This window comes from Mytilus edulis, chromosome 3, assembly GCF_963676685.1.
Source record: "Mytilus edulis chromosome 3, xbMytEdul2.2, whole genome shotgun sequence".
In the NCBI taxonomy this organism is placed as follows: Eukaryota; Metazoa; Mollusca; class Bivalvia; order Mytilida; family Mytilidae; genus Mytilus; species Mytilus edulis.
The window spans coordinates 13912769-13938020 of NC_092346.1; the positions used below are offsets into that span (position 1 = coordinate 13912769).

General features: G+C 30.6%; 1 protein-coding gene across 2 annotated transcripts in view; it reads right to left on the reverse strand.

The window, feature by feature from the left end:
• Positions 1 to 23575, reverse strand: part of LOC139515848 (uncharacterized) — a 43326-nt gene extending 19751 nt beyond the window's left edge. Inside the window, exons 1-10 of one of the 2 annotated variants that reach the window (XM_071305576.1) lie at positions 23227 to 23575; positions 16026 to 16148; positions 14944 to 15017; positions 12018 to 12173; positions 9893 to 10048; positions 8000 to 8174; positions 7028 to 7223; positions 3018 to 3066; positions 2373 to 2511; positions 679 to 690 (exon numbers count right to left, since the gene is read on the reverse strand). In XM_071305576.1, the coding sequence (XP_071161677.1) occupies positions 679 to 690; positions 2373 to 2511; positions 3018 to 3066; positions 7028 to 7223; positions 8000 to 8174; positions 9893 to 10048; positions 12018 to 12173; positions 14944 to 15017; positions 16026 to 16148; positions 23227 to 23503 (1357 nt within the window). In that variant the 5' untranslated portion in view covers positions 23504 to 23575. The remainder of the gene's footprint in view (positions 1 to 678; positions 691 to 2372; positions 2512 to 3017; positions 3067 to 7027; positions 7224 to 7999; positions 8175 to 9892; positions 10049 to 12017; positions 12174 to 14943; positions 15018 to 16025; positions 16149 to 23226) is intronic. The other variant, XM_071305578.1, reaches the window with a different exon arrangement.
• Between the last annotated feature and the right edge of the window lie 1677 nt (positions 23576 to 25252).

Below are 25252 nucleotides of genomic sequence, written 5' to 3' on the forward strand. Positions count from 1 at the left end.
TATTCTTTAAAATTTCTATAACCATCCTTAAGCAACAAACAAAAGTAACAACTAAAATGATGCATCTCAAATAAAAAAAAAAAAGAATAAATTATGTACATAATGTATTATAAAATAATAAAACCAGGTCAAACTTCATGAAAAGAAATATATTTCATCTAAATTCAATTAGCTGCATGAAATTGAATTTCTTATTACTGGGTAAAACCAGGTCAAACTTCATGAAAAGAACTATATTTCATCTAAATTCAATTGTCTGCATAAAATTGTATTTCTTATTACTGGGTTTTGTTTTTGACTGAATTGAATATTCCTTATATAGTTTTTAATGAAACTTCTCTGTAATTATTAGACATGAAATGATGTTAATAAACAAATGATGTCATGCCATGAAGAGTTAAGATTTTGAAACTATAAATCAGGACTGAGGCCATACCAACTGAGTTCTGAAAATTGAATATGTTTGAAGCGTAAATAAATTTGATATAACATGTAGTATGGTCATGCAAAACTCATGTCGTCCCCCTGACCCATTTATCAATTACCAAGAAGTAAAAAACACTATCAAACAGGGACAGTCTATAGAAAGTTCCTGCATCAAAGAAAGAATTTAATTGGCATGGCACTAGTACAACAATGGTAAAAATGGACAACAGTAATAAAAATAAAGGTTAATACCTGCTTGACCACCTGAAAATTGATTAATTTCATTTTTAAATACATAAATTTATTTCAAAACAAATACAGTTGGACTTAAAATGCAGTTGATAATAAACGTTACCATCCAAAGTAACCAAAAAGACTTCAATATGTCAATTTCATATACAATTTTTATCCTAAAACGAGCACATGTCAGAATAGATGCCGCATAAAAATACATACTGAAATGCAAAGGGCAAATTGCCTTTTGGTAAAATGCAATGAATAGCCACAAGTGGCAGCTTATATTTTGATGAATATAGTTCCAGTCTTCTTGCAACTGTTAAATATAATAATAATATTCAATGTTTAAATGATAAAAGCTAAAGTAATGGAAATCAATTCATCTTAATTTTCTGTGGATTCATTATTATTCATTAAATACCAACTTTTGTGGCTTGGTGGGTAGGGGTTAACTAAGAAACCATGATATCAAACATCCAGGAAAATACAATTTTCGTTAATACATGTACATGAAAAATGGATACCCCCAAAACTAAATGGTTTAATAAAAAATAAAACATGCTATCTCTTCAACCTAAGCAGTTTTGATATGAAAAGCTTTTCTTTTTGATATCTCCTTTTCCAAGGAACGAAAACAGGAATGGATGTTAAATTCAAGTTCAACTGTATTTTAATTCTTATAACTACTAAGACTTAAAATGTTACCTAAATGTGATATTATTCAGAAAATAAAAGCAACAAAAATAATAAACATGTTATTCATATAAAATCATGTAATTATGTGAATAAAGCAGAAGATTAATTTCTAAAATTAAAACAGATAATAAACGGTTATTTGACTACTTTAATATGCATTAATCTCTATGTTTACTTTTTACATTAATACACAGGTGAATTTCAAAATCCAAAATGTATCTTAATTTTCTTGTAGCTGCTGGAATAAATATTTAATAAGATTGGACACATAACTGTCTTTTATGTACATTCTCGTTTCTCGTTTTTTATATAGACTAGAGCGTTGGTTTTCCCGTTTGAATGGTTTTACACTAGTAATTTTGGGGCCCTTTATAGCTTGTTGTTCGGTGTGAGCCAAGGGTCTGTGTTGAAGGCAGTACACTGACCTATAATGGTTTACTTTTATAAATTGTTATTTGGATGGAGAGTTGTCTCATTGACACTCACACCACATCTTCCTATATCTATTCCCCCTCTTTTTTCATTGAATATGAGTTGTCTCCCATTTGTGTAAGAGTTTTTTGTTCAACTATACACTGTCAAGTTGTCAACAACAGCTAAGTTCTTTTAAATAATTCTAGGAATAGATAATTTGAATTCATACATGGAACATTGCTCCGAGTTTTTGAAAAGTCACTGGAGTGGTAGTCCCAAGGTCCAAACTTATGCAAAAGACTGACACGATTTAGGTATTTTGCAATAGAAATAATATAGTGATCATGAGGACCAGCAGATTTTTTTTCAGAATCACCAGATAAAAATTTCAGGAAACATAAAACCTAAATTCTGTAAATGGACAAAAAAAACAATTCCAAGGAGACAGGTTTATCTAAATTTACTTTTTATCTATTTGATCTCTAAAGCTATTCTATAACTCTTATTTATCATCTCAATCCATAGCAAAAGCTACAAGAAAAATGTATACATTTTAGATTTTCTAATATAAAAATTTCCTCAACCTCAATATATCTTACCAAATTCTGTTTCTTTTGGTATATGTTTCTTTGCTGGTATATCTCTATACAATACTCCTTCCCCAATATCTTTTCCAATCCAACCGTTATACAGGAAATAATATTTCTGACTTGGATTGTCCCGCTGACTAATTATAACCTAGAAGAAAATATTTCATCTATAGCTAGCTAATTGATTTATCAAAGCAAGAAAACCCTAAATATTCGAACCATTGTATAGGACATTACAGCATTGAATTTTTCATTTGAATTGTTTTACACTTGGTCATTTAGGGACCTTTCATAGCTTACAATACTTACAGATCATTGTTGAAAGCTGTGACCTATTGTTGCTAACATCTTAGTTGTCTCATTGGTAATCATACCAAATCTTCACATTTTACATGCTTTTTCTGGCATAATATTTCTGTTTCTTGGAAAAGTAACAGCAGATTGATGTCAAGTGTATATATTCCTACACTGGCAAAATAGTTCTGTTGATGTTGATGAAATTTTTAATTCATTGGTAAAGTTCTGGCTGATCTTTCATCAGAATATTTTTTATATATTTTTAAATCATACCACATTTTCTTACTTTTATTGAGGAATTAATCAATTTTCTTGATCTATACTTTAACAGAACTATAAAGTTTAAGTATAACTAACCTTGTCTAAGAACCACCCAGAAGCAAATCCCTTAGCATCGTGTTCTATTCTGAAAGTTAAAAAGATATACATGTATTAAGTTTATAAAGAGAAAATGGACCTAGATTTTAGGGCATGTAAAAATGATATAGAATAGTTATCCACATTGTATACAGTAAACCAACTTATTTACGTGGATACTTTATTTCCCGTTTCATCCTTTCTAGTCCAGCTATTTAATTTCACGATTTTTAAATTATATGATGTAATTTTAAATCAGGAGTGATCCAAGTTTCACATTTTCGTGACGATTTATATTCGCGTTATTTTTCTACTCGCAAAAGTCACAAAAAAGTTGGTTTACAGTAATTGTCAAGCAGTTAGTTACTTAGTTGATGGAATTATTAATCCTCATTTAGCCACTTACAAGGATTTCCAAGACTGGTTTAATGATGGCATACCACAATTCATTAAATTATCTTCTGATTTATGACAAAACTCAACAAGAAAAATTAAACATATATTTATCAGTTAACAAGTTTCATGGATTTCATTAGCACAAGGTGAACCACAGATTATTCATCTGTTCGAAGACATTATATAACCTGATTTTTTGGCATATAGCAATTTGCAAAATGGATAATTATAGATTTTACAATTTCATACATGCACTTGTCATGCTAGTTTAATATATTCTTTAAAATAAACTTTAAATTCATTGAATTCAGTTTTTGCAAAGTAAAGAATTTGAACCTTTTTACACACAAAGGGAAATAATTGCAATAAAATTAAATGATTATCTCCCCTATTAACTTTTTCTCTCTCATGTGGATGTATACTATAATGCTGGTTTTTTTTTTTATCGTTTTGTTATCTTATAAAAAATCATTGTAGGAAATTTCAAACCTGCATGGCTCTATGAAGGATGAATAAAAAAAATATAATTCTATAAATACAATAAAGCCTTTAATATGATCAAGTCAACTCTTTTCCCTTCAGCCATCAAATACATGTACATATAATTTTTAAAACATAGTCTGCTATATATTTTATAAACAGTTGACTAGTTTCAAATAAATCATTAATTCCAAGGTCACCACCAGTTTATTGTTCATATTTATAGACTGTTGTTTGCCTGTTTACTTTTTATTTTTGGGTTTTGAATTTTTCTTTAACTTCTATTTCTTTATCACTCGTTTGGGATCTTCTACCACTTAAATAAGTATAGGTTTACAATATTAGAATAATACAACATATTTCAGTTAACAGGCTACATTTACATCATGCTAACTATTATGAATGCAAAAGTATTTAATTTACATATGTATGTAACAGACTATTATTTCAGTTTGGAATTACTTTTAATTATGGAATTTGTATAATTTCTTGCGCTTGAAATTTAATAAATTCCATGTTTATTCTTTATTTTAATGTTCGGTGCCATGCACAACACTTTCTAAAACAAAGAAGATAGCAAAGTTTCAATAGAATGTGTTGGGTGGTGTACAACACTGTCTTTACAAAATACATTGTATGGAAAGTGTTATGCGCCCCTCAACACATTATAATACAGAATAAACATGGAATTTGTTAAAAATTTCTAGCACAAGAAATTGTGCAAATTCCATAATAAAAAAAAATTCCAAGTTCAAATAATAGCCTTTTATGTATTAATATCAATATATGACAATAAAATTGAGAATAACATGCTTTAACGTCACTACAATATGCTTGTAGAACAATTAATGACAAAATGTGGAAGATTCCTTTCTCAGAAATATTTAATAATTTGTTTATATTATCCCCCAGCTGTGTTTTTCATAGATCTAGAAATTATTGATATCTAAACAAATTTATGATTTGAAGTAACCTGTACTTGGAACTGACTTTCAGTGCTGTTAAAGAGTTTTTTGGCAACTTGTTGCTGCGAAATTCTTTAAAAGCACTCTGAATGAAAAAAAATACATTGTGTGATATTAAATTGAATAAAAATAAATCCATTGTAACTATATTGAAATATGTCAAATAACTGAACCATGCAGCTTTAACCAACAGCCATACCTTCATCGATGATTTTCTAAAACTAAAATAAAGTAGTTTTTGTCAGCACTATTTTTATCACTTTCATGCAATAAACAATGTGTATGGTGGTTTGAAAGTACGGTGATATTGAAATATTTATAATATAAGTTGAAATTTATTGTCAGTGAGTGCCTAGAGAACCATGGAGACCTCGATAACAAATAATTTGAGAGCTTTCTACTTGTCTCAAGGAACCTACTTTCAAGTGATAAATGAAACATGAAAAACAGCAAAATACAACAAATCTGTGACTATCACAACTGAAAAATTCATAATACATGTAATAAAAAAAAATAACACGTATGAAAAAAATGTATAATTCTATTTCAGGATTTAAATAAATCAGTATGTAGTGAATGATTTATAAAACAATATTAGCTTTACTCCATGGGAACTTCTATGGATTAAAAGCCATTCCATGGAAAATCCACTGGAGTAAAGCACTGAATCAAAAAGTGAACATTATACATGTATGAAGGCAACTTACTCTGTAAATATTCTGAAATAATACACTTTATAATATAGTTCCTACTACACGCAATTGACCATGATTTTATTTAAGAATTGAATGCTCTTTTTGTAAATTTATTGGGGTGTAAAAGCGTTGACCGAAGTACATTTTGTATGAAGCGCGGAAGCGCTTCATACTAAAAATGTGCGCACGGTCAACGCTTTTACAACCCTATAAAGCTACAAAAAAAAAAGCATTCAATACTTATAATTACATTTTTACCTATAGGATCATGAAACATGCCTTTTATCAAGTTTTTATTTCATTTACCTGTGCACTTTATTGTGGGACCTCGTGTCATCATGAATGAAAAGTTTTATTGTGTGATACAACTGCTTAAGGAATAACACGTGATGTGCAGTTAGCCAATCAGAATAACGTATTATAATGAAACATACATCTAATGTAATTATTGATACATAACCTGAGACATATATCCATATAATTCTATAGAGACTATTTACAGTTATATGCAAGTGCACTTCCTTTCAAATATTTCCAAACATTTAGCACTTTGATATCCATTTTTATTAGTAAACCATTTGTACATTTATTCAGTAATTGTCACAGTTTTTAAAAGTTTGAAAAACTTACCGATCTTAAGTGGACAACTATCATCATCGACAAAAAATTGTAGAACATGATTTTTTAATGATGTAATGGAAAATATGGAGCGAAATGTTGGTATAAATATAGAGAATCTTTTTGTAAACCAAATTTTTGGTTGACAAACTTTCACAACCAAAATAATGACAAGAAAAGCAATAGGGCTTCATTAATAAATAATGTAGGGGAGACATAATTGCATCTTCATTCTGCCCAAGGATTTCCATATAAACTCAACTTAGAAGATTTAATTGTTGCTGTAAATTGCTATGGTATCAAATATTTTTTTTAAATTCCTATTATATTTTTTTCTGTATAGTTGAAATGTACGCATGAAAATATATGAATCCACAGCAGTATAAACCTATTGAAAACTTGAATTGAATTCATTGCATTGAAAATATAACTGTGTCCATGAAAACAATGAAATTGGTATCCCATGAATAATAATGAATATAGTCAAATTATATTCAAATTTTGTGTTGAACTGTTTTCTAAACTATAATAGAAGAAAATGACCGGTGATCACATCAGGTCAATCTGCTGGGTACATAGCAATACGGACTAATAGCTTACATCCACGTCATTTCAACTTTGAATAGTCGTCTCATAAGCAATCATACCACATCTTCTTATTTTTATATCATAAGTACTGTGGTTTCATTTATTTTCGTGAATTGCAAATAAATTCCTTTTTCGTGAATATGTGATTTTGTTAATTTGTCAAAGACTGCATACAACCAGATAGAATTTTTTTCTCTCACCTGTACCAACAAAACCCACGAAAATTGGTATCAAACAAACAATAATGAAACCACAGAATGTAATTTACCTGATTCTTCTCAATTCTCCCAAGTTTTTACTGGACACATCAAAACTGTCCATTTGTCCTTTCTCAAATTTTGTTTTATCATGGTCAACGAACTTAAGTTTATTAGTAGCACCTCTAGTTCCAAATACAGTCATACAGATCGTGGCATCAGTTCCAGAGAATGCTTTTTTCCCTGTGTATATCTGTACATTGTATACTGAAATATATAGATAGGAAAGAATGCTGTATATTCAGAAGTATTAGAGCTGTTTTTATTTTTGTGAATAATGTGATATATGATAGGTTTTGAAAAAAAAAAATCAAATCAAAACTGTAAATTCAGAAATTATTGCAATGTTTTAATTTTTAAAAATGTGAAAAAATGCGACAGGATTATAATTGCAATAATTTAAACTTGCGTTTTGAATTTTTTTATATGAATTAAACAAGATTTTTTTAATATTGCATAAATTCAAATCACATTCTAGTCTAAAATGTCAAAATTGCAATAATAAAATTGAGAATGGAAATGGGGAATGTGTCAAAGAGACAACAACCCGACCAAATAAAAAACAACAGCAGAGGGTCACCAACAGGTCTTCAATGTAGCGAGAAATTCCCGCACCCGGATAAATGCATGCAATAATTTCTGAATTTACAGTAAACAGTCTATATATTCTGAACAAAAGATTCATTATTGAAGGGGAAATATTCTATTAAAATTTTATTATTATCATCTTGTTAATTTATGTGTAAATTTAGACAAACTTTATTTTGTTTACATGTTCAATAAAATAAAAGTAAAAAACGATAAATGTTATTCATGAGAAAAAAAATCATTTGTATTGGACACAAAACAGGGATATAATTTGCCAATAGATGTACTAATTGTCTTTAATAAATTTTGTATTTGATGGTTATCAATTAAAATTACACATCCATATAACCATCTACCAAGTCAATATTCGACAATACTAAAATGTTTATTAATACCTTCCAATGCAGCTTTCCCTGTCTTTTTGCCGAATAAATCTCTTTTTATTCTGTAATCTTTTATATGCAGTGACAACCAATTAAAACACTCAAACTCCCAAACCTGTTCTGATTTAACATCAGTTATAATGATCTTCTCCAGGTACCATTTGTGTGTTTGTTGTAAACCATCATGCTAAAAAAAAAATATATATTACAAAGTCAGAAATATTCAATTTTTAGTCAAACTTACCAGAAGTTGAAAAAGTAACATGGATTTAAAAAAACATAAGCTAATTAAGTGGTTTGTCTTTTGTGCAGGCTGCTTATAGATGAAAACAAGTTATCATCAATATTATACAAATTTGTATATTCCCAATATCACACAAACAATGATGATATCTTATGGATAAAGAACATTAAAAATATATTGGACAATGCCGGATTTTCAAACTTATTTTATGTGCAAATTACAGACCTCACCAAATGGTTACCAAAAAGTATCAAACTTAGATTAATTGACCAGTTTAAACAAATTTGGAACTCAGCTATTCAGAACACATCAAAATGCATTACATATAGGCTCTTTAAGGAACATTTTGAATTTGAGAATTATTTCAATATCATAAATGACCGAGATATATATACACTTTGTAAATACCGAACATCGAATCATTCACTGCCAATAGAAAAGGGGAGATGGTATAACATTGAAAGAAGTGATAGAAAATGTTCAATATGTACAAAAAGAGATATCGGAGACGAATACCACTATATTTTTGTTTGCCTGGCTTTACAAGATGAAAGAAGAAGATTTATTCCAAATGGACTAATACCAAGACATAACATTTTTACATTCAACAAACTGTTTAATTCAAAAAAACCAAAGACACTAAGAAACCTCTGCAATTTTATAAGATGTATTAATAGTAAACTCTCTCCTTCTTAACAACCATAATTTATTTAACATACTTATAGAAAGCAATTCTTTATACAATTTTAGCTTTTACATTTGACTATACAACCTATATATATATTCTTTTATATGTTATCTCATCTGAAATTTTGAATTTTATGCATTTTTAATGCATTTTTTATTTTTATGTATACTATTTTTTTTAACTTCTCTGTAACCTTTGTACTTGCATGGTTTTATGAGAATAAACTATCTTTATCTTTTCTGAATCTGATCTGAGACTTCAGTCTTATAACTGGTTCCACTAAAACACCGATGTCATAATAAACAGGTAAGTAGATATAGGAAGATGTGGTATCAGTGTCATGAGACAACTCTCCATCCAAATAACAATTTATAAAAGTAAACCATTATAGGTCAAGGTATGGCCTTCAACACAGAGCCAAGGCTCACACCCAACAGCAAGCTATAAAGGGCCCCAAAAATAACTAGTGTAAAACCATTCAAACGGTTCACTATGAATAATCACCCTGAATATGCATCAGATATTTGCCACTGGACATTGAAGAAACAACAATATCAACCATGTTTGTAAGACTGTTTTCTATATGCAGTACTAAACTTTAATAACATAGAATGTAAATGCCTGAAAAACAGTTATGTTTGACAATATAAAAAAAAAAAAAAAAAATCAAAATATCGGCAAACAGGAAGTAATTGACTGATCCCAATATTCTCCACATATTACAACTCATCAACATCAAGCTGCTGACAAAATATGAAGTCTTCCAGTTCTGACAGTAGTTTGTGAGAAAAGTGAGACAAATCTTTTTATTGGGCAAATAGCCAGACAAATCAATGGTCACACAGGGTTATTGCAGTATAGCCCAAAAAGTTGTAATATAATGACCACATGATCCTAAACATAATTCAAGTTCATTACTATACATGAATATGCCAAATTCTAAAATACTGACTCTTTCAGTAAAAAGTAATACCTCAATTGTGGCTATTTCTAACTCTCCTAGAAATGGAGCCTTCAAATAAAAAGTTTCTTTAGTTTCTCTCATGAAGATAAAATTCATTGACCCTCTTCCTTTCTTCAGTTGTGTCTTTGGAAGCTCATCTCTGCTGCCCTTGATGGTTATATGTACCTGTCAAAAATATAAAACAAAAAATTACCAAATACTGTGGATTCTTTTATTTTTGTGGATAAAGGGAAACTTGTACCGGTATGTTCGTGGATATTTAATTTCACGGTTTTGCAGAGCTCTGCATACAAGCCTATAGAAAAACTGTCCTTCATTGAACATTTAATTTTGTAGTTTACCCTTACCCATGAAATCCACGAAAATTGGTATCCAACGAATAATAAGGAATCCACAGTAGTTTTTTTAAATTATTCTTTAGCTTGAAAACTTAGACACCCCCATGACTTGTTTGCCTGTTAGCGTACTTTAACATCTGTAGCACTTTTAGTGTACAATATACATTGAAATACATTCTAATAAAAATAGTTGTGAAAACAAACAAATATATATACATGTACATATATAGTTGTTATTGAGGCAAATAGTATTTAGAACACTCTTGATAATACAAGCTCAAAACTATAAAATATAAAAATAACATGATGTGTCCAGTCTCTCACCAATTTATGGTATGATGAGAGATACATGAACAGGATGATAAATGGCAACTGAATTACCCTGCCCAATCTAGACTGTGTTGTTCTGCTTTGTATCGAGCTCAGTAGCATTCTGAATCCAGCTTTTTCAAATACCTTATGATGTTGAATATAAAAAAAATGATTGATAGCTTAGACAAGAGTGCACACACAGAAATGTCTCGCCTTCTTTACTAATCATTGATATTATGTTGATACTCCTAAATATAAAGCTTTATTACGACTGTCACATAGACTTAACATGAACCATGAAAATGAGGTCAAGGTCAGTTGAACCATATGCCAGGCAGACATGTACAGTTAACAATGCTTCCATACAACAAATATAGTTGACCTATTGCTTATAGTTTAAGAAAATAGACCAAAACACAAAAACTTAACACTGAGCAATGAACCTTGAAAACCAGGTCAAGGTCAAATAAAACCTGCACGACTGACATATAGATCATAAAATATTTCCATTATACACAAAATATAGTTGACCTATTGACATATAGTATTAGATAAAAAGACCAAAACTCAAAAACTTAACTTTGACCACTGAACCATGAAAATGAGGTCAAGGTCAGATGACATCTGCCCGCTAGACATGTACACCTTACAATCATTCCATACAATAAATATAGTAAACCTATTGCATAAAGTATGAGAAAAACAGACAAAACACAAAAACTTAACTATAACCACTGAACCATGAAAATGAGGTCAAGGTCAGATGACATCTGCCCGCTAGACATGTACACCTTACAATCATTCCATACAACAAATATAGTAGACCTATTGCATAAAGTATGAGAAAAACAGACCAAAACACAAAAACTTAACTATAACCACTGAACCATGAAAATGAGGTCAAGGTCAGATGACACCTGCCAGTTGGACATGTACACCTTACAGTCCTTCCATACACCAAATATACTAGACCTATTGCTTATAGTATCTGAGATATGGACTTGACCACCAAAACTTAACCTTGTTCACTGATCCATGAAATGAGGTTGAGGTCAAGTGAAAACTGTCTGACGGGCATGAGGAGTTGCAAGGTACGCACATACTAAATATAGTTATCCTATTACTTACAGTAAGAGAGAATTTAACATTGCAAAAAATCTGAACTTTTTTTTCAAGTGGTCACTGAACCATGAAAATGAGGTCAAGGACAATGGACATGTGCCTGACGGAAACTTCGTAACATGAGGCATCTATATACTAAATATGAAGCATCCAGGTCTTCCACCTTCTAAAATATATAGCTTTTAAGAAGTGAGCTAACACCGCCGCTGCCGCCGTAGCCGCCGCCGCCGGATCACTATCCCTATGTCGAGCTTTCTGCAACAAAAGTCGACAAAAACTAAATAAGATTAATTGTGCTCTGTGCAGAAAAAAACATGACTCCCCTTGAAGTTAACTGGTTGCTCCCTTAATGAAATACATACATTGGCATTGATCCCTGACTCTCCTGTGTAAACATCCACTTTGTAGAGACGCTCATACAATGTTGTGTCAACTTCCACTTCTTCCTTCTTCTTTAGTGTTGGCATAGGAGCAATATATTTTATCCTTGTTTTCCCTGTTGATGGTCTCTTTGGTACCTGTAATTTCAATAAGATTTGTGAAAAGTATATATATCTCAAATATTCTGTTTACCCTACATAGTGTCCTAAGCAAACTATTTTCTCAAACTCCTAACTTTGGTAACATTGGTGCAACTTTTTTCCATGAATATGATGTATGGAAATTCTTAATGTGGAATAAGTTTTGCTGAAGATTAAACTCAGGATTTCCCCATTGAAACTAAGTCTTTTTCAATGCACAATATTATACACCAAAGTTATATATCTGCTCAAGGACTATATTGATTGAGGGTTGATAAGGTGTGAAATATATTGAAAAAGCCATATAATATACATTTACACTTTACTACTGTACTAAGCACTAATTTTCGTGGGGTTGAAATTTCGTGGTTTTGTATCCAAAAGTAAGTTCGTGGGGATTTAATTTCGTGGTTTTTAAGTTGAGAAGAAATATGTTAATGTCACTTTATAATTGACAATACTAGATAAAACTAATCTTAATATTTGCCGTTGGGAAAAATCAGTGCATTTAATAGTGACAGCAAGCTGTAATTAAGTTTTGTGAACGTAAATTTTATCATTCATAAATTGTAACAAGAAGTGTAAACATGTCTATCTTAAAATGGATTAAAAGTTCTAAAATACAGGAACCATCCTCCCCAGGATTACCTTCCCCAAGCCGTGCAACCATGGCAACCTCGGATGATGATGCAAAAGCAATTACAGTAGCAAATGAAGCGATCAAAAGTTTAAGTGATTCCCCAAAAGCTTCACCTTCTAGACCAGGTAAAAGGAAACGAGGAAAATATGGATCATACACGCCTGAAGAACCTGCTAAATTTGCAAAAATCACAAATGACCTTGGTGAGGCAAAAGCATCAAGAAAAATATCAAGTGATCTCAGAAAACGTGTGTCAGAAACAACAATTAGGAGTATGAGAGACGAATACTGTAAGAAGAGCAAGATAAACCTAGAACAGAAAATTGAATCTGAAATTAAGGAATTGCCTACTAAAATACAAGGTAGGCCACTGATGTTGGAAAATAAACTTGATGACAGAGTAAAAATGTTTGTGAAAATTTACGTGCTGCTGGTGGGGTTGTCAATACAACTATAGTTGTTGCTGCCGCCCGTGGCATAGTTAGAGCTGAAAACCATGCTTTGCTTGTTGAAAACGGAGGACATTTAGATGTAAGTCGAGATTATGCAAGATCACTTATGAGGAGAATTAATTAAGTTAAAAGGAAAGGGACAAAAATTACCAGTAGATTTTGAAAACTTAAAGGAGGAATATTTGAAGAAATTACAAAATGTGTTTACGAGTATGATATATATTCCACATGAACTGATTACAAACTTTGACCAGACAGGTCTTAAATTGGTTCCTACAAGTGAATGGACATTAGAAGAAAAGGGATCATAAGATTGTAGTATCGTTGCGTAAGATGATAAAAGTGACAAATAACAGGTGTGGTAGGAATTTGCATTACTTCCGTTTCAATTAATTTACAAGGGTACAACTGATAGATGTCATCCCTTATCCACATTTCCTAAAGACTGGAATGTAACGCATTCTGAAAATCACTGGTCAACAAGTGTTACGATGATAAAATAGGCGAAATCCGTATCGATACCATACTTTGACAAAGTTCGTAAAGAAATTAAACGTTCCGGGAGAAGCAAGGCACATGCATTAGCCATATTCAATGTCTTTAAGGCACATCAATACATGGACTTTCTTGCACTGCTTCATAAAAATCCTATTCGTACAGTGTTTGTTCCCCCTAGTACAACAGAAGAACTTCAACCCTGTGACTGTACCGTTAACGGGAAATTAAAGTACATTATCAAGCAGAAATTTATCAATTGGTATTCAGATCAAGTGTCTACTCAACTGAAAAAAGGGTTACCTGTTGAAAAAGTAACTGTGGATCTCCGGATAAGTGCAATTAAACCGGCACACGCTAACTGGTTCTTACATGCCTTTGATGTCTTATCAAAGGACAATGATTGTGTCATTAATAGATTTCGGCTTGGGGCATAACAGACGCATTAGAATGTTAAATGACATTGATTGACAGATTTTGATTTTGATTTATTTCTATACAAACATAAGATTAAGGTTACTGAAAAAAACATTTAAATATTTTTGTCTTTTATTTCATTGTATACATTTATAATTATGTTCACCATTATATAATGTCAATATGAATTTGTCTGATTAAATAAAGTAGATATTTACGTATTTTTGATTTAGACTTGGGGAATTTACAGTTAAATTTTCGTTGGGGTTTTAATTTCGTGGATATTTTTTATCCACGAAATAAACAAAATTAAATCCAACGAAATTTTCTGCTTTCACAGTATATACATTTGTACCTCACATCACATGTGACATGATGTAATACAGATTAGAGGCTTGATAATTAAAGCTCTGAAACTAAGAGATAAACTGAGACAGTATGATTGCAATTGATTGTATTACACATATGATTCACTTGTACTTACTACTAAGAATATAAGTTATATAAGTGTACTGTAAATTCAGAAATTATTGCGATTTTATCATTTTTGATTAAAATGCATATGCAATTTTAATTTTTGCGATATTGAGAAAATCCTGTTTAATTTATTAAAAAATATCAAAACACAAGTGTAAATTATTGCGATTATAACCCTTTTGCATTATTCGCAATAATAAAAACACGCAATAATTTCTGAATTTACAGCATAATTACATTCATGACTATGGTATATGTCAAAGTGGGATGCAAAATATAAAGTTACCTTTTGTAGATGCATGTGTCTTTTGTGTTCTTCCATAGTGGTACAAAGATAACAAAATTTATTTGGAGGTAGTGCTGCAAATATACGAAATAAACATCTTTTAAATTATAATATCTGCTATTTTTATTCACATCTTTATTTTATCGTTTCCAGACCACATACTAAACTAAAGATTTCTTTGATTTTTTTGTTTTCCTGGGTTGCTATCATATTGACGTACATGCATACCCAAGATCTTCTTTTATTCCTAAATATTTAAATTAAACAAACGTGTAGCATTTGATAAATGGCAATTGTGATTTTATAATGCTTTCCATTTATATGTTGCAACATTCCAGCTCCAGTTGATTTACATGATTATGTGTAGTTACTAGATTTTTTGTAGGTTTTTTCTCTGTCTTCCCTGTTTTCACACATATATATGCTTTCCATCAGTCCTTATGCTTTCCATCAGTCCTTATGCTTTCCATCAATCCTTATGCTTTCCATCAGTCCTTATGCTTTCCATCAATCCTTATGCTTTCCATCAGTCCTTATGCTTTCCATCAGTCCTTATGCTTTCCATCAGTCCTTATGCTTTCCATCAATCCTTATGCTTTCCATCAGTCCTTATGCTTTCCATCAGTCCTTATGCTTTCCATCAGTCCTTATGCTTTCCATCAATCCTTATGCTTTCCATCAGTCCTTATGCTTTCCATCAGTCCTTATGCTTTCCATCAGTCCTTATGCTTTCCATCACCTGTTTTTGGTATGCACTTGCAAAATGATTAACAAGAGAAAATTTTGTGTTTTCTTCTGTTCCACTGTACTTTCCACCTATTGATCATTGTTTATTTACATGAATAATTTATATTGCATGGAATTAGATTTTAACAAGTTTTTTCAATATAACATAATTTTTTCTTTGTTTAACATACTTACAGATATTCATTTCATGATCATCCCCAACAAAAAAGACAAACATGTTTTTAAATGACAAGAAATGACATGGTCTAAAAACAATATTTATATTTTAGTTTGACAGAATGGTTGGAATCAAGCATATTGAACCGCATATGGCTATAATATTAGTTTGTACTTACGGGTTTCTGAATATGAAGACAATGATTCATTATCATTTATTGGTGTTGCAATGTTTTTAATTGTTTCTGTGTCTGTAAACATCACATTGGCATCTTTCCATCTTCCTTTAAAATCAACACTTCCTGTTAAACAAAATTGAGATATTATAGAAATATGAGTGAACCTATATCTACTAGGTTGCTCTGTCTTTACTTACATTTTATTTTATGTTATTAAGAACACTGCATGCATATTTTAAATGTACCTGAAATGATTTTATGTTTATGTCTCCTTTTTAATTCTTTAATTCGAAAGAGCTCAAAATATCTGAATATAATATGGGGACAAGGTCCCCGATTACAGTAGAGAAATAAAAAAAACATTTTAAATCGGGAAAACTTCGGGCTACTAATTAATGAACTCAAAATCGTTAACTTTTTTTTTAGACTTTTTTAAATCCCAGCATCTGCTCAGAAATCTGCTTCCTTTTTCTAGTTTTGTTTGCATGATACTTTGAATAAAATATATATTTATCAGTCTAGTAAAATATAGGAAGGAACTCAATATTACCAATTCAGTTTTAATAATTGTTTGATATGAAAAAAAATGTTACCCGATGACAGCATTTTTTTGTTTACATTGAATATATGCCGTCATAACTCAAATAACATCACAACTAAAATCCCTAACAACAGAACCAAAATCGGAAACGTTATAATATTTCCGTTTCTTTTTTTAAACATGTTTGAATTAAAAAAAAAATTCATACAGACTTTGTTCCCTTTCACAAGTAATGCCTGCCTCAAATTAAATCATTTTGGGTATTGATAAAGGATAACATTAATCAAAATAAAAACTTATGGTCCCCAAATCAAAACACTGTGACATCATCCCTATTTATTTCATAAAACCAATGCATTATTATTAAATATCAGTACAGAGATAAAAACAATAACTATTTACAATATTTAAGGAATGACTGTAATATTTTTTCTGTCTATGAAGAAATAACATAAAAAATGTGGTGCACACTGAATAACGCGTGTAGCGGGTTATTTACAGTGTAAACCACATTTTTTATGTTATTTCGAATAGACAGAAAAAATATTACAGTCATTTCTCATAATTTAATTCTAAATTCCATTTTAAACCGTAGAAAACCATGAAAAAACGTTGATGACGTCACGGTCACATGACTAAATTATGTCTATGGGCTGACAACAAAATAACGTCAGCCAATCAGAAGATGCGTTACATCCAAAATTAAATTATATACAAATATACAAAACAAGGAGAGAGGTTACTTGACATCAAAAAAGGTTCACATAAAATTTTGTAGTCCCAATAGAAATATCTGAGGTGATTGTTATACATGTTATATGATACAAATGTTCACCATTTTTTGCAAAAAATAATAATTGTGGTGATTAAAAATTCATCTTTTGCTAAAGAATTTGGCGAAAGAAGTGTATAACCATTTAATGTCATCCATGGATCTTGTTTTTTATTTTGTATCAGGTTTCTCAAACTTTACCAGACAATACTCTGAATTCACTTTGAACTTGTTCAGATTTTGACAGGCAACAAAGTAATAATTAATAAAGGTGTTGATTGTACTGTTTGACAAAATGATATGGTTAAATACAACAAATGGAAGTTTTTAACGACCTTGACTGGCTACTATGGTTAAATGGCATCTGCACATGTCAAATAAAGGAATGATTAACCTCTTTGTGACACATGTGTTTGAAGCCAACTTTTGATGTCTATCTCCTCTCCTTCATTTATTGACGATGGTGACCAGAAAAGAAAGGCACCATTGTTATGATGAAAAATGTTTGAAAGCAAGAAAAATTTCTGACTTTATCCTATGACTTTGAATTAGATAATTGATTTGAGAGGGTACTTTAACGTCGTTTTGGCGAAGCACATGTTTCAAGCATAATTTTACATCTCAAATTAATCATTTATGATGGTCTGGAAAAGAAAACTGTCTTTTAAAAATAAATTATTCAACAGGTTGCAAACAATCATTCAAATGAGGGGTAACACTTCGATGTAATGACTATATACCTTTAATACCTACTAATTAGCGACAAGAAGCATCAAGAAACAACAAGAAGCGACAAGAAAAATAATTTTAGTGACAAGAAGCGACAAGAAGACTATTTAGCATGTTTAGTGACAAGAAATTTTTTGAAATTTTTTTTTAATATACGAGCAGAAATTAATTGATAATTTTTTTATCCTCTTGATAGATGAAGAAATTAAATATTTGTGAGGAAGAAAGTGATTGTGTAATTTATATAAACGAGGCACTTGTTCCTTGTTTTATTGCTGCAATAACATTCAATTAACACCAACTTTGTACACGTGTCAGACTATACAATTACACGCGCCAGAATATACAATCATTGTAAACAGTGTAACCTGTTAAAAACTCAAGTTGAAGATTGTCATTAATTTCCTTTAATCTTCATTCAATATGCATAAACATGATAAATATTGTTTAATGAGGCAATACACAAAATAAAATAATGAAAAATATTCACATTTTAATTTTCTTTTCCTTTTCTTTGAATTTCACAATTTGTCTGTATTTTCTGCAAATTTATTATATTTTGTATAAAATGCACAAAGAGAGTTTTAAAAAACAAATTATAAGATAAATATATTACTGTTCTAAAACACAAGTAAAAGTAATATCATGATACGACAGGGTAAACTTAATACTTGCTATTAAACATAACAGTCAGGAGTCTACTTCGTCAAAATTATCTCCCCATTACGCCAGTTCATTTTCACAATCGTAGAAATGGAAGCCATTGTAGGGATGACGCGCTACCAATATTGCTCTTGGAAACCGATAAATTTATCCACATTGCACCATTACGATCCTTATATGTCAGTTGTATTTTAAAAAACAAATGTATCAACTAGCTAATGAGCATCAGTTAATAATCTTGTCTGCATTGATTCAACTTAAAACTATTGTCTGATCGGTTGTCAGGTGGAATTTTCGAAAATTCATAAATATTTAAAAAAATTCTAATTAAATATTTCGTGGAAGGGCAGCCTAGATTTTTTTAGTGTATGAAGCCTCTAAACCCTAGTAATCACACACACAAAAATAGAATTTTTCGAAGATATGCATTTTCATCATCCAACTTGAAAGACTGTCGTCAAGTACTTTCAGTAAAAAAATAGCTATTCGAACAAACCTTCTCTGTTTTTGTGACTCATTAGATAGGTATTTCACTTGACCCATATATTTCATCTTTTAGTACTGTGATTTTTTGTGTTATAAAGTCAACCTGTAGCTTTAATATATAAAAATGATAGAATCTGAAGCGAGACGATGTATGAAATATTCTTACTTTGTACGATATCAAGACAAAATACTCAACTCAAACACGCCCTAACATAAAAAGGCGCACTCGATTTTCTCTTTTCGATACAATTATTACCCATTTTTTTTAATTTTTTCTTCAGTCACATAATGGAAGGGCAGACACGAAAATTACTGAACTAATAGATTGATATGTTTTCCGTCCGTGGTAATTTTTTCATAAAAATCGGAGGTTATGCATTTTCTTCATCCAACTTGAAAGATACCCATGTCGTCGACTTGATATCTAATTGTTCTGCTTAACTATGTACTAGATAAATTGAAAACTTATGCAAATGGTGTTTTTAAAATAAAACACCTCGTAATTGAGAAGAAAATTGCAATTTTGTTTGTTTCTATTAACTTTTAAAAATTTTGTCACTATAGTAAACAATACAGTAAACATTTATCGCCTTCTCTAACAAAGAGCTTCGATTCTTTTGTTCTAGTTCAACCTGGTTTCCGACTGATAATTAATGATAAAATATCATGTAAATAATGTTTCAAATTTTTTTCTATCAATATTAACTTTCTTGTCGCTAAAATTTATTTCTTTTGCATATTCTTTTAATATTCATTTGGAATAAGTAATTTTAATAAAAAAAAATATGTTTCTTGTCGCTAATTAGTGAGACCGTTAATGAGGGATAAATTTCAAGGGATAAAACAATTGTTTTGTTGTAAAATCCACTTCTTTGTACAATAAGGTACATTTATATTATTTGAAAAAACTTTCCCAAAGAACTACATGTATATATAGTCATCTATCTGGTATTACAATGTAATATGTATGCATGTTACAGGCATTTTCTAAATTTAGGCATTTTGTAAAATGCCTGAAAATTTTAGGCAATCTGTAAAATGGCTGCAAGATTCAGTCATTATACATGTACATAATGACTAATTTTCTAGGCATTTTACAAAATGCCTGGAAAAATAACAAGGCATTTTACAAAATGCCTGAAATTGTTTTAAAGAAAGAAATATTAAAGATAAAAACAAAAAATGACAGCTTTTAACACCAGAACAGTTTTATTTATGATAATTATTACTGAATGAAAAAAGAAGAGTTCAAATAATCAAGAATAATATTTACTGAATTATTCCAAACAACTCGACAATTATTTATTATTTCTCAAAATTTCTCAAAATGTTTGGATGACAAAACTGTTACTCAATATTTGTCCAGAACTTTTGTAAATACATAATTGTTTGGCCTAAAATCTTGTTTTAGCACTTCAAGTCTTCAACCATATTTGGAGAAACTTGAATCATCACACATTCGTTATAAGCAATTGTCCATTGACACCTTATGGAGTTATTGCCCTTTATAGTGAATTTTAAATATTTTTTTTAAAGTCATATATGAAACGAGTGAGTGGTGAAAAATAATGTTTCTCCAATTCTTGAACCAATGCATGTATATATCATAAACTAAGTCCTCTGTGCACCAATTTGTCATTTTTTAGGCATATATATTGTTTAATCGTCAATTTTTTTTCTCTCTGTCCAATATGATTTAACAAATATGGCTACTCATTAAATGCCGTGTTTTGAAGCCGAAGTTTACCGATTGTCACCTTATAGTAAACAAATCTAACAAAAAGCATGGTTATTGAGCACGTGTTTAACATGAACAATCAGATAATTGTTTATTTTGCAATGAAAAATAGTAAACTTCTTCTAAATGTGAACAAATTAAAGAATTTTCCTCAGAAAAAAAGTATATGTACATAAGTTGTATAACGAAAACTATCCATTTAGTTATAAAAAACATGTGCATAATTTTTTTTTAATTTGAGGTTTCTTATGAATTTAATCTTTTTCAAAAATAAATTTAAACCTAGCCACAATTTCCAATAGGCTATCTTGATTGAAAACTGTAACTATTTTGAATCCAGAATTTCTATTGTAATTTGTTCTATTGACAGAACAATGTATCCTTCTGCTATTTTGACAAAATAATCACAAATTCACTATTGGTATCTGAAATACAGAGTATGTACTTTATGTAGTTCACTAAAAAGGACACATCATATGATATACAACCCTTCCCAAGCTGGTTTTTAGAAAATAAATTAATTCTAATGAACCATTAGTTATTTTCTTTGCAATATATTGTGATCTTGTCCACTTTTGTCAATGATAACACTCTCCTACAAATTGCCTAAAATTCAACAGGCAATTTTAGTATTTTGCTTCAAAATTTCAGTCATTTTACAAAATGACTAGGTAATTTTAGTCATTTTGTATAATGTCTGTCAACGTTAGGCATTTTTTAATTTGACTGAATATTCAGTAATTTTACAAAATGCTTGATTTAGAAAATGCCTGTAACATATACATGTATATATGCCAATGGTCAAAACATTTCCAAGAATTTAGTTATATTCCTGGACTTATATCTTCTCTAATATTAAAAGTAAGTGGACCCCACGTGCACCCCTCTTTTAGGAAAGTTGTTCCAAATATAATGAATTCTCCAACCCTCCTCCCCCCCTTTTTAAAGTAAGAAAAAAAAAGCAAAGTTTATTTTGAAAAGTAAACTTTCAGTGTTTATTCATAGTGCAGATAAGTTTAAGAGAATAATCATAGACAATAATCATATAATGGTGCAAACACATTTTAACTTATCATTTTTTTTAGGGGGATGAGGGGTGGGGGTGGGGGGGGAGAATGAAGGGATATTTCAATTGAAAAATATATTTGTATATATAAAATTGAGAAAGGAAATGCCCGCAAATGGGGAATGTGTCAAATCGACAACATATACATGTATATGTTACTTGGCGGAAAAAAACAATAAAATGGGGAAAATATACTGTTTTGGCAAAAGAGGTGGCGAAAAAAATAATTGACCCAGGGGAAACTCTGTTCTCGGGCCAAGTGTAGCGGTCTCACATATTCAAAAATCATACCTGCCAACTTTCACGATTTAGGCGTGTACTACACGATTTTGACCCTTTGTCACGATTGCACGATCGTGATCGTGAAAAAAGCTATAAAACACGATTTTGTGAAAATTTACACGAAAAATTTCATTGTTCCCGATTTTGAACTGTGTTCAAGGGAGACAATCGTGTTAGCCAATCAAATTCAGTGTTTCTTGTGATCAAATTAATGAGCCAATCAAAAACGTTTTCTCTCAAGATTATTCTAACATGCTAGATTTTGAACTTGTGTTGTAGAATTTTAAAATCTTGAACATGGGTGATTTTTCACCTTCAATGAGGTTCTTACACAGATTAAGAATAAAAGCATGGCTGATTGACAAAATTCAATGATGCAGTACTACCATCAAGATAATAAATAGTAGTTTATTCACTAATTTATTGACATTACACTTGCTTTAACATATGTTATTTATCTATTCAATTATCGAATCATTAAAGTACAATGTACTATTCTTTATTTTTCACAAGGACCAAACAAACAGGTAAATGGGGGACTGTCCCTAAGACAAGGGTCATTTGACTATAATAAAAAATAAATTAGAATTTTTTTTTAACTTGAAAATGGGAAAATTCATTATATTTGTAAAAACTTTTCTAATTTAAGTTTGAAAATAAATCCTGGTCTTATAGCTACATGTTCATCTTTTCTATTGATATAATAACTAGAATCATGCAAATATCCTTAAGAAAAAGGCTTGTAAGCTCATCATACAAATATGACACTTTTTATAGACCACAAAACAGCACGCGCAAAATACATCGCAAAGAACTTAACCTTTGAAATTGTTGTCGCGCACTAAAACCCCCATGGGCACTTTCAAAAGTTGGCAGGTATGAAAAATAGTGATTTATTAAAGATCTATCAAACTACATTATAACCTTCATTAAAACTCATTGATGACTTTGGTCTTGTTTCTGTGTGCCAGTGCTTAATGCCATATTCAAAACAGGGATCTGTTTTCGACATTGTTGTTTGTAATCTTTCAATATTATCTGAAGTCTGATGACAGAGATTTTGCAACCCAGTCCCGTAAAGCTGTGTATTTACGGGTCCAACCCAAGTATTCACAACATTGTCATTGTCCTCATAAAATCTAACTGTTGACCCTCTAAGTCTGTTCCGTCTGTGAAGTCTAAGTTGCTCTCGAACATCCATGATATTTGGCTTTAATCAAATAACTAAGTACAAATATTTGTAGTGGCCACCATGTTGTTTATATCATGTTACCACAGGAACTTTTGCCAAAAAACGTCGAACACCTGTATTGTCGTAAAAATGTCAAGACTCGCGAACAAACAAAAAAACTGGTGCCAGCAATGATTATTACCTGATCAATTTTATGGTATCTTATAAGACCAGTCAAGTCAAATTTGATTATTTAAAATACCTTCCAAAATGGCGAAATAATTTCGAATTAGGACAACTCGGTCCTATAAGATTTCGGACCAATTTATTGACAAACTTTTGAAAAAGGATAGACTTACCGTTATCACATTGATGTTGTGTCATATGCTGATCTATGATTGCTGGAATGCTTTATATTGTGTATATACAATTAAAAAAATCTATTTGTATATTGCTTTATGCAGATTAAAAACATGATAAAGCAATTCTTTGTTAACGGCGGCTTGATCAGTTATACAGTAGCACTGATATGTTCATAATAACTGTTTACAAATTTTAAACATTTTAAATACTAAGGCTTTTCTACCTCAGGAATAGGTAACCCTAGCTGTATTTGGCAAAACTTTTTGGATTTTTTGGTCCTCATTAATTTTTTGATTCAAGCGTCACTGATGCGTCTTTTGTAGACGAAACTCGCGTCAGTCTGCGGCGCGAATGAAAATCAAATTTCAATCCTGGTATCTATGATGAGTTTATTATCATGATTATAGATATGTTGCTACATGCATGATTTGACGTCCCTGTGGTTTACTCCTGGTTTGCCCACTTTTAATCATACCACTGCATTATTAGTTTTTTCTATATATCAGTTAGCTATTTTTATTTTGTATTTCTATTTTCATTTGTGACGGACGGGGATAGGACCTTTATCGGGACTTCGGGATCGGGTGTTTTAAAGCTCGGGATTTCGGGATTGACCCTTTCGGGATCCTGGAATTCTTTTTTCGAATTTAGGGACCTCGGGATTTCGCGTTTTTAAGCCAGGGATTTCGGGATCAGGACCCCTCCTACCCACTCTCATTTGTATAAAAAAAAAATCATCAGATATTTTTTTCTCTCAACAATTTAATATCAATTCATTCAATCCATTCATGGAAGTAATATTACTTTCATGATCCATTTAACATACATTTATAACTAATGACAAAACAATGGCATTAATATTTCATCAGTTACAATACCATTCCCTGTTCACGATTGTGACCTATCGAATTAGACTTTTACCGGATTTGTAATAACATAAGCAACACGACGGGTGCCACATGTGGAGCAGGATCTGCTTACCTGTTAGGAGCACATGAGATCATCCCAGTTTTTGGTAGGGTTCGAGTTGCTTAGTCTTTAGTTTTCTATGTTTTGTCTTCTGTACTATTATTTGTCTGTTTGTCTTTTTATTTTTAGACAATGAGGTTGTCAGTTTAGTTTTAATAAATGAGTTTGACTGTACCTCTGGTATCTTTCGTCCCTCTTCTGAATGATTTCCATGATACAAATACACCAATACAAGTTATCTTTTATTGCAAACATAACTTATATATAAAATATGAATCAAGTTTATAAATGCATTACATAATATATGATTTTTATCAACATTATTGTGCCAATTATGATATCAAAATCATTGTAATAACTTACTTTGCTCTTCATGGGCCCTTTATTTGGAATAAAAATATCTTATCTTATCTTTTCTATAGGGAAAAAAAATACAGCACTATGATA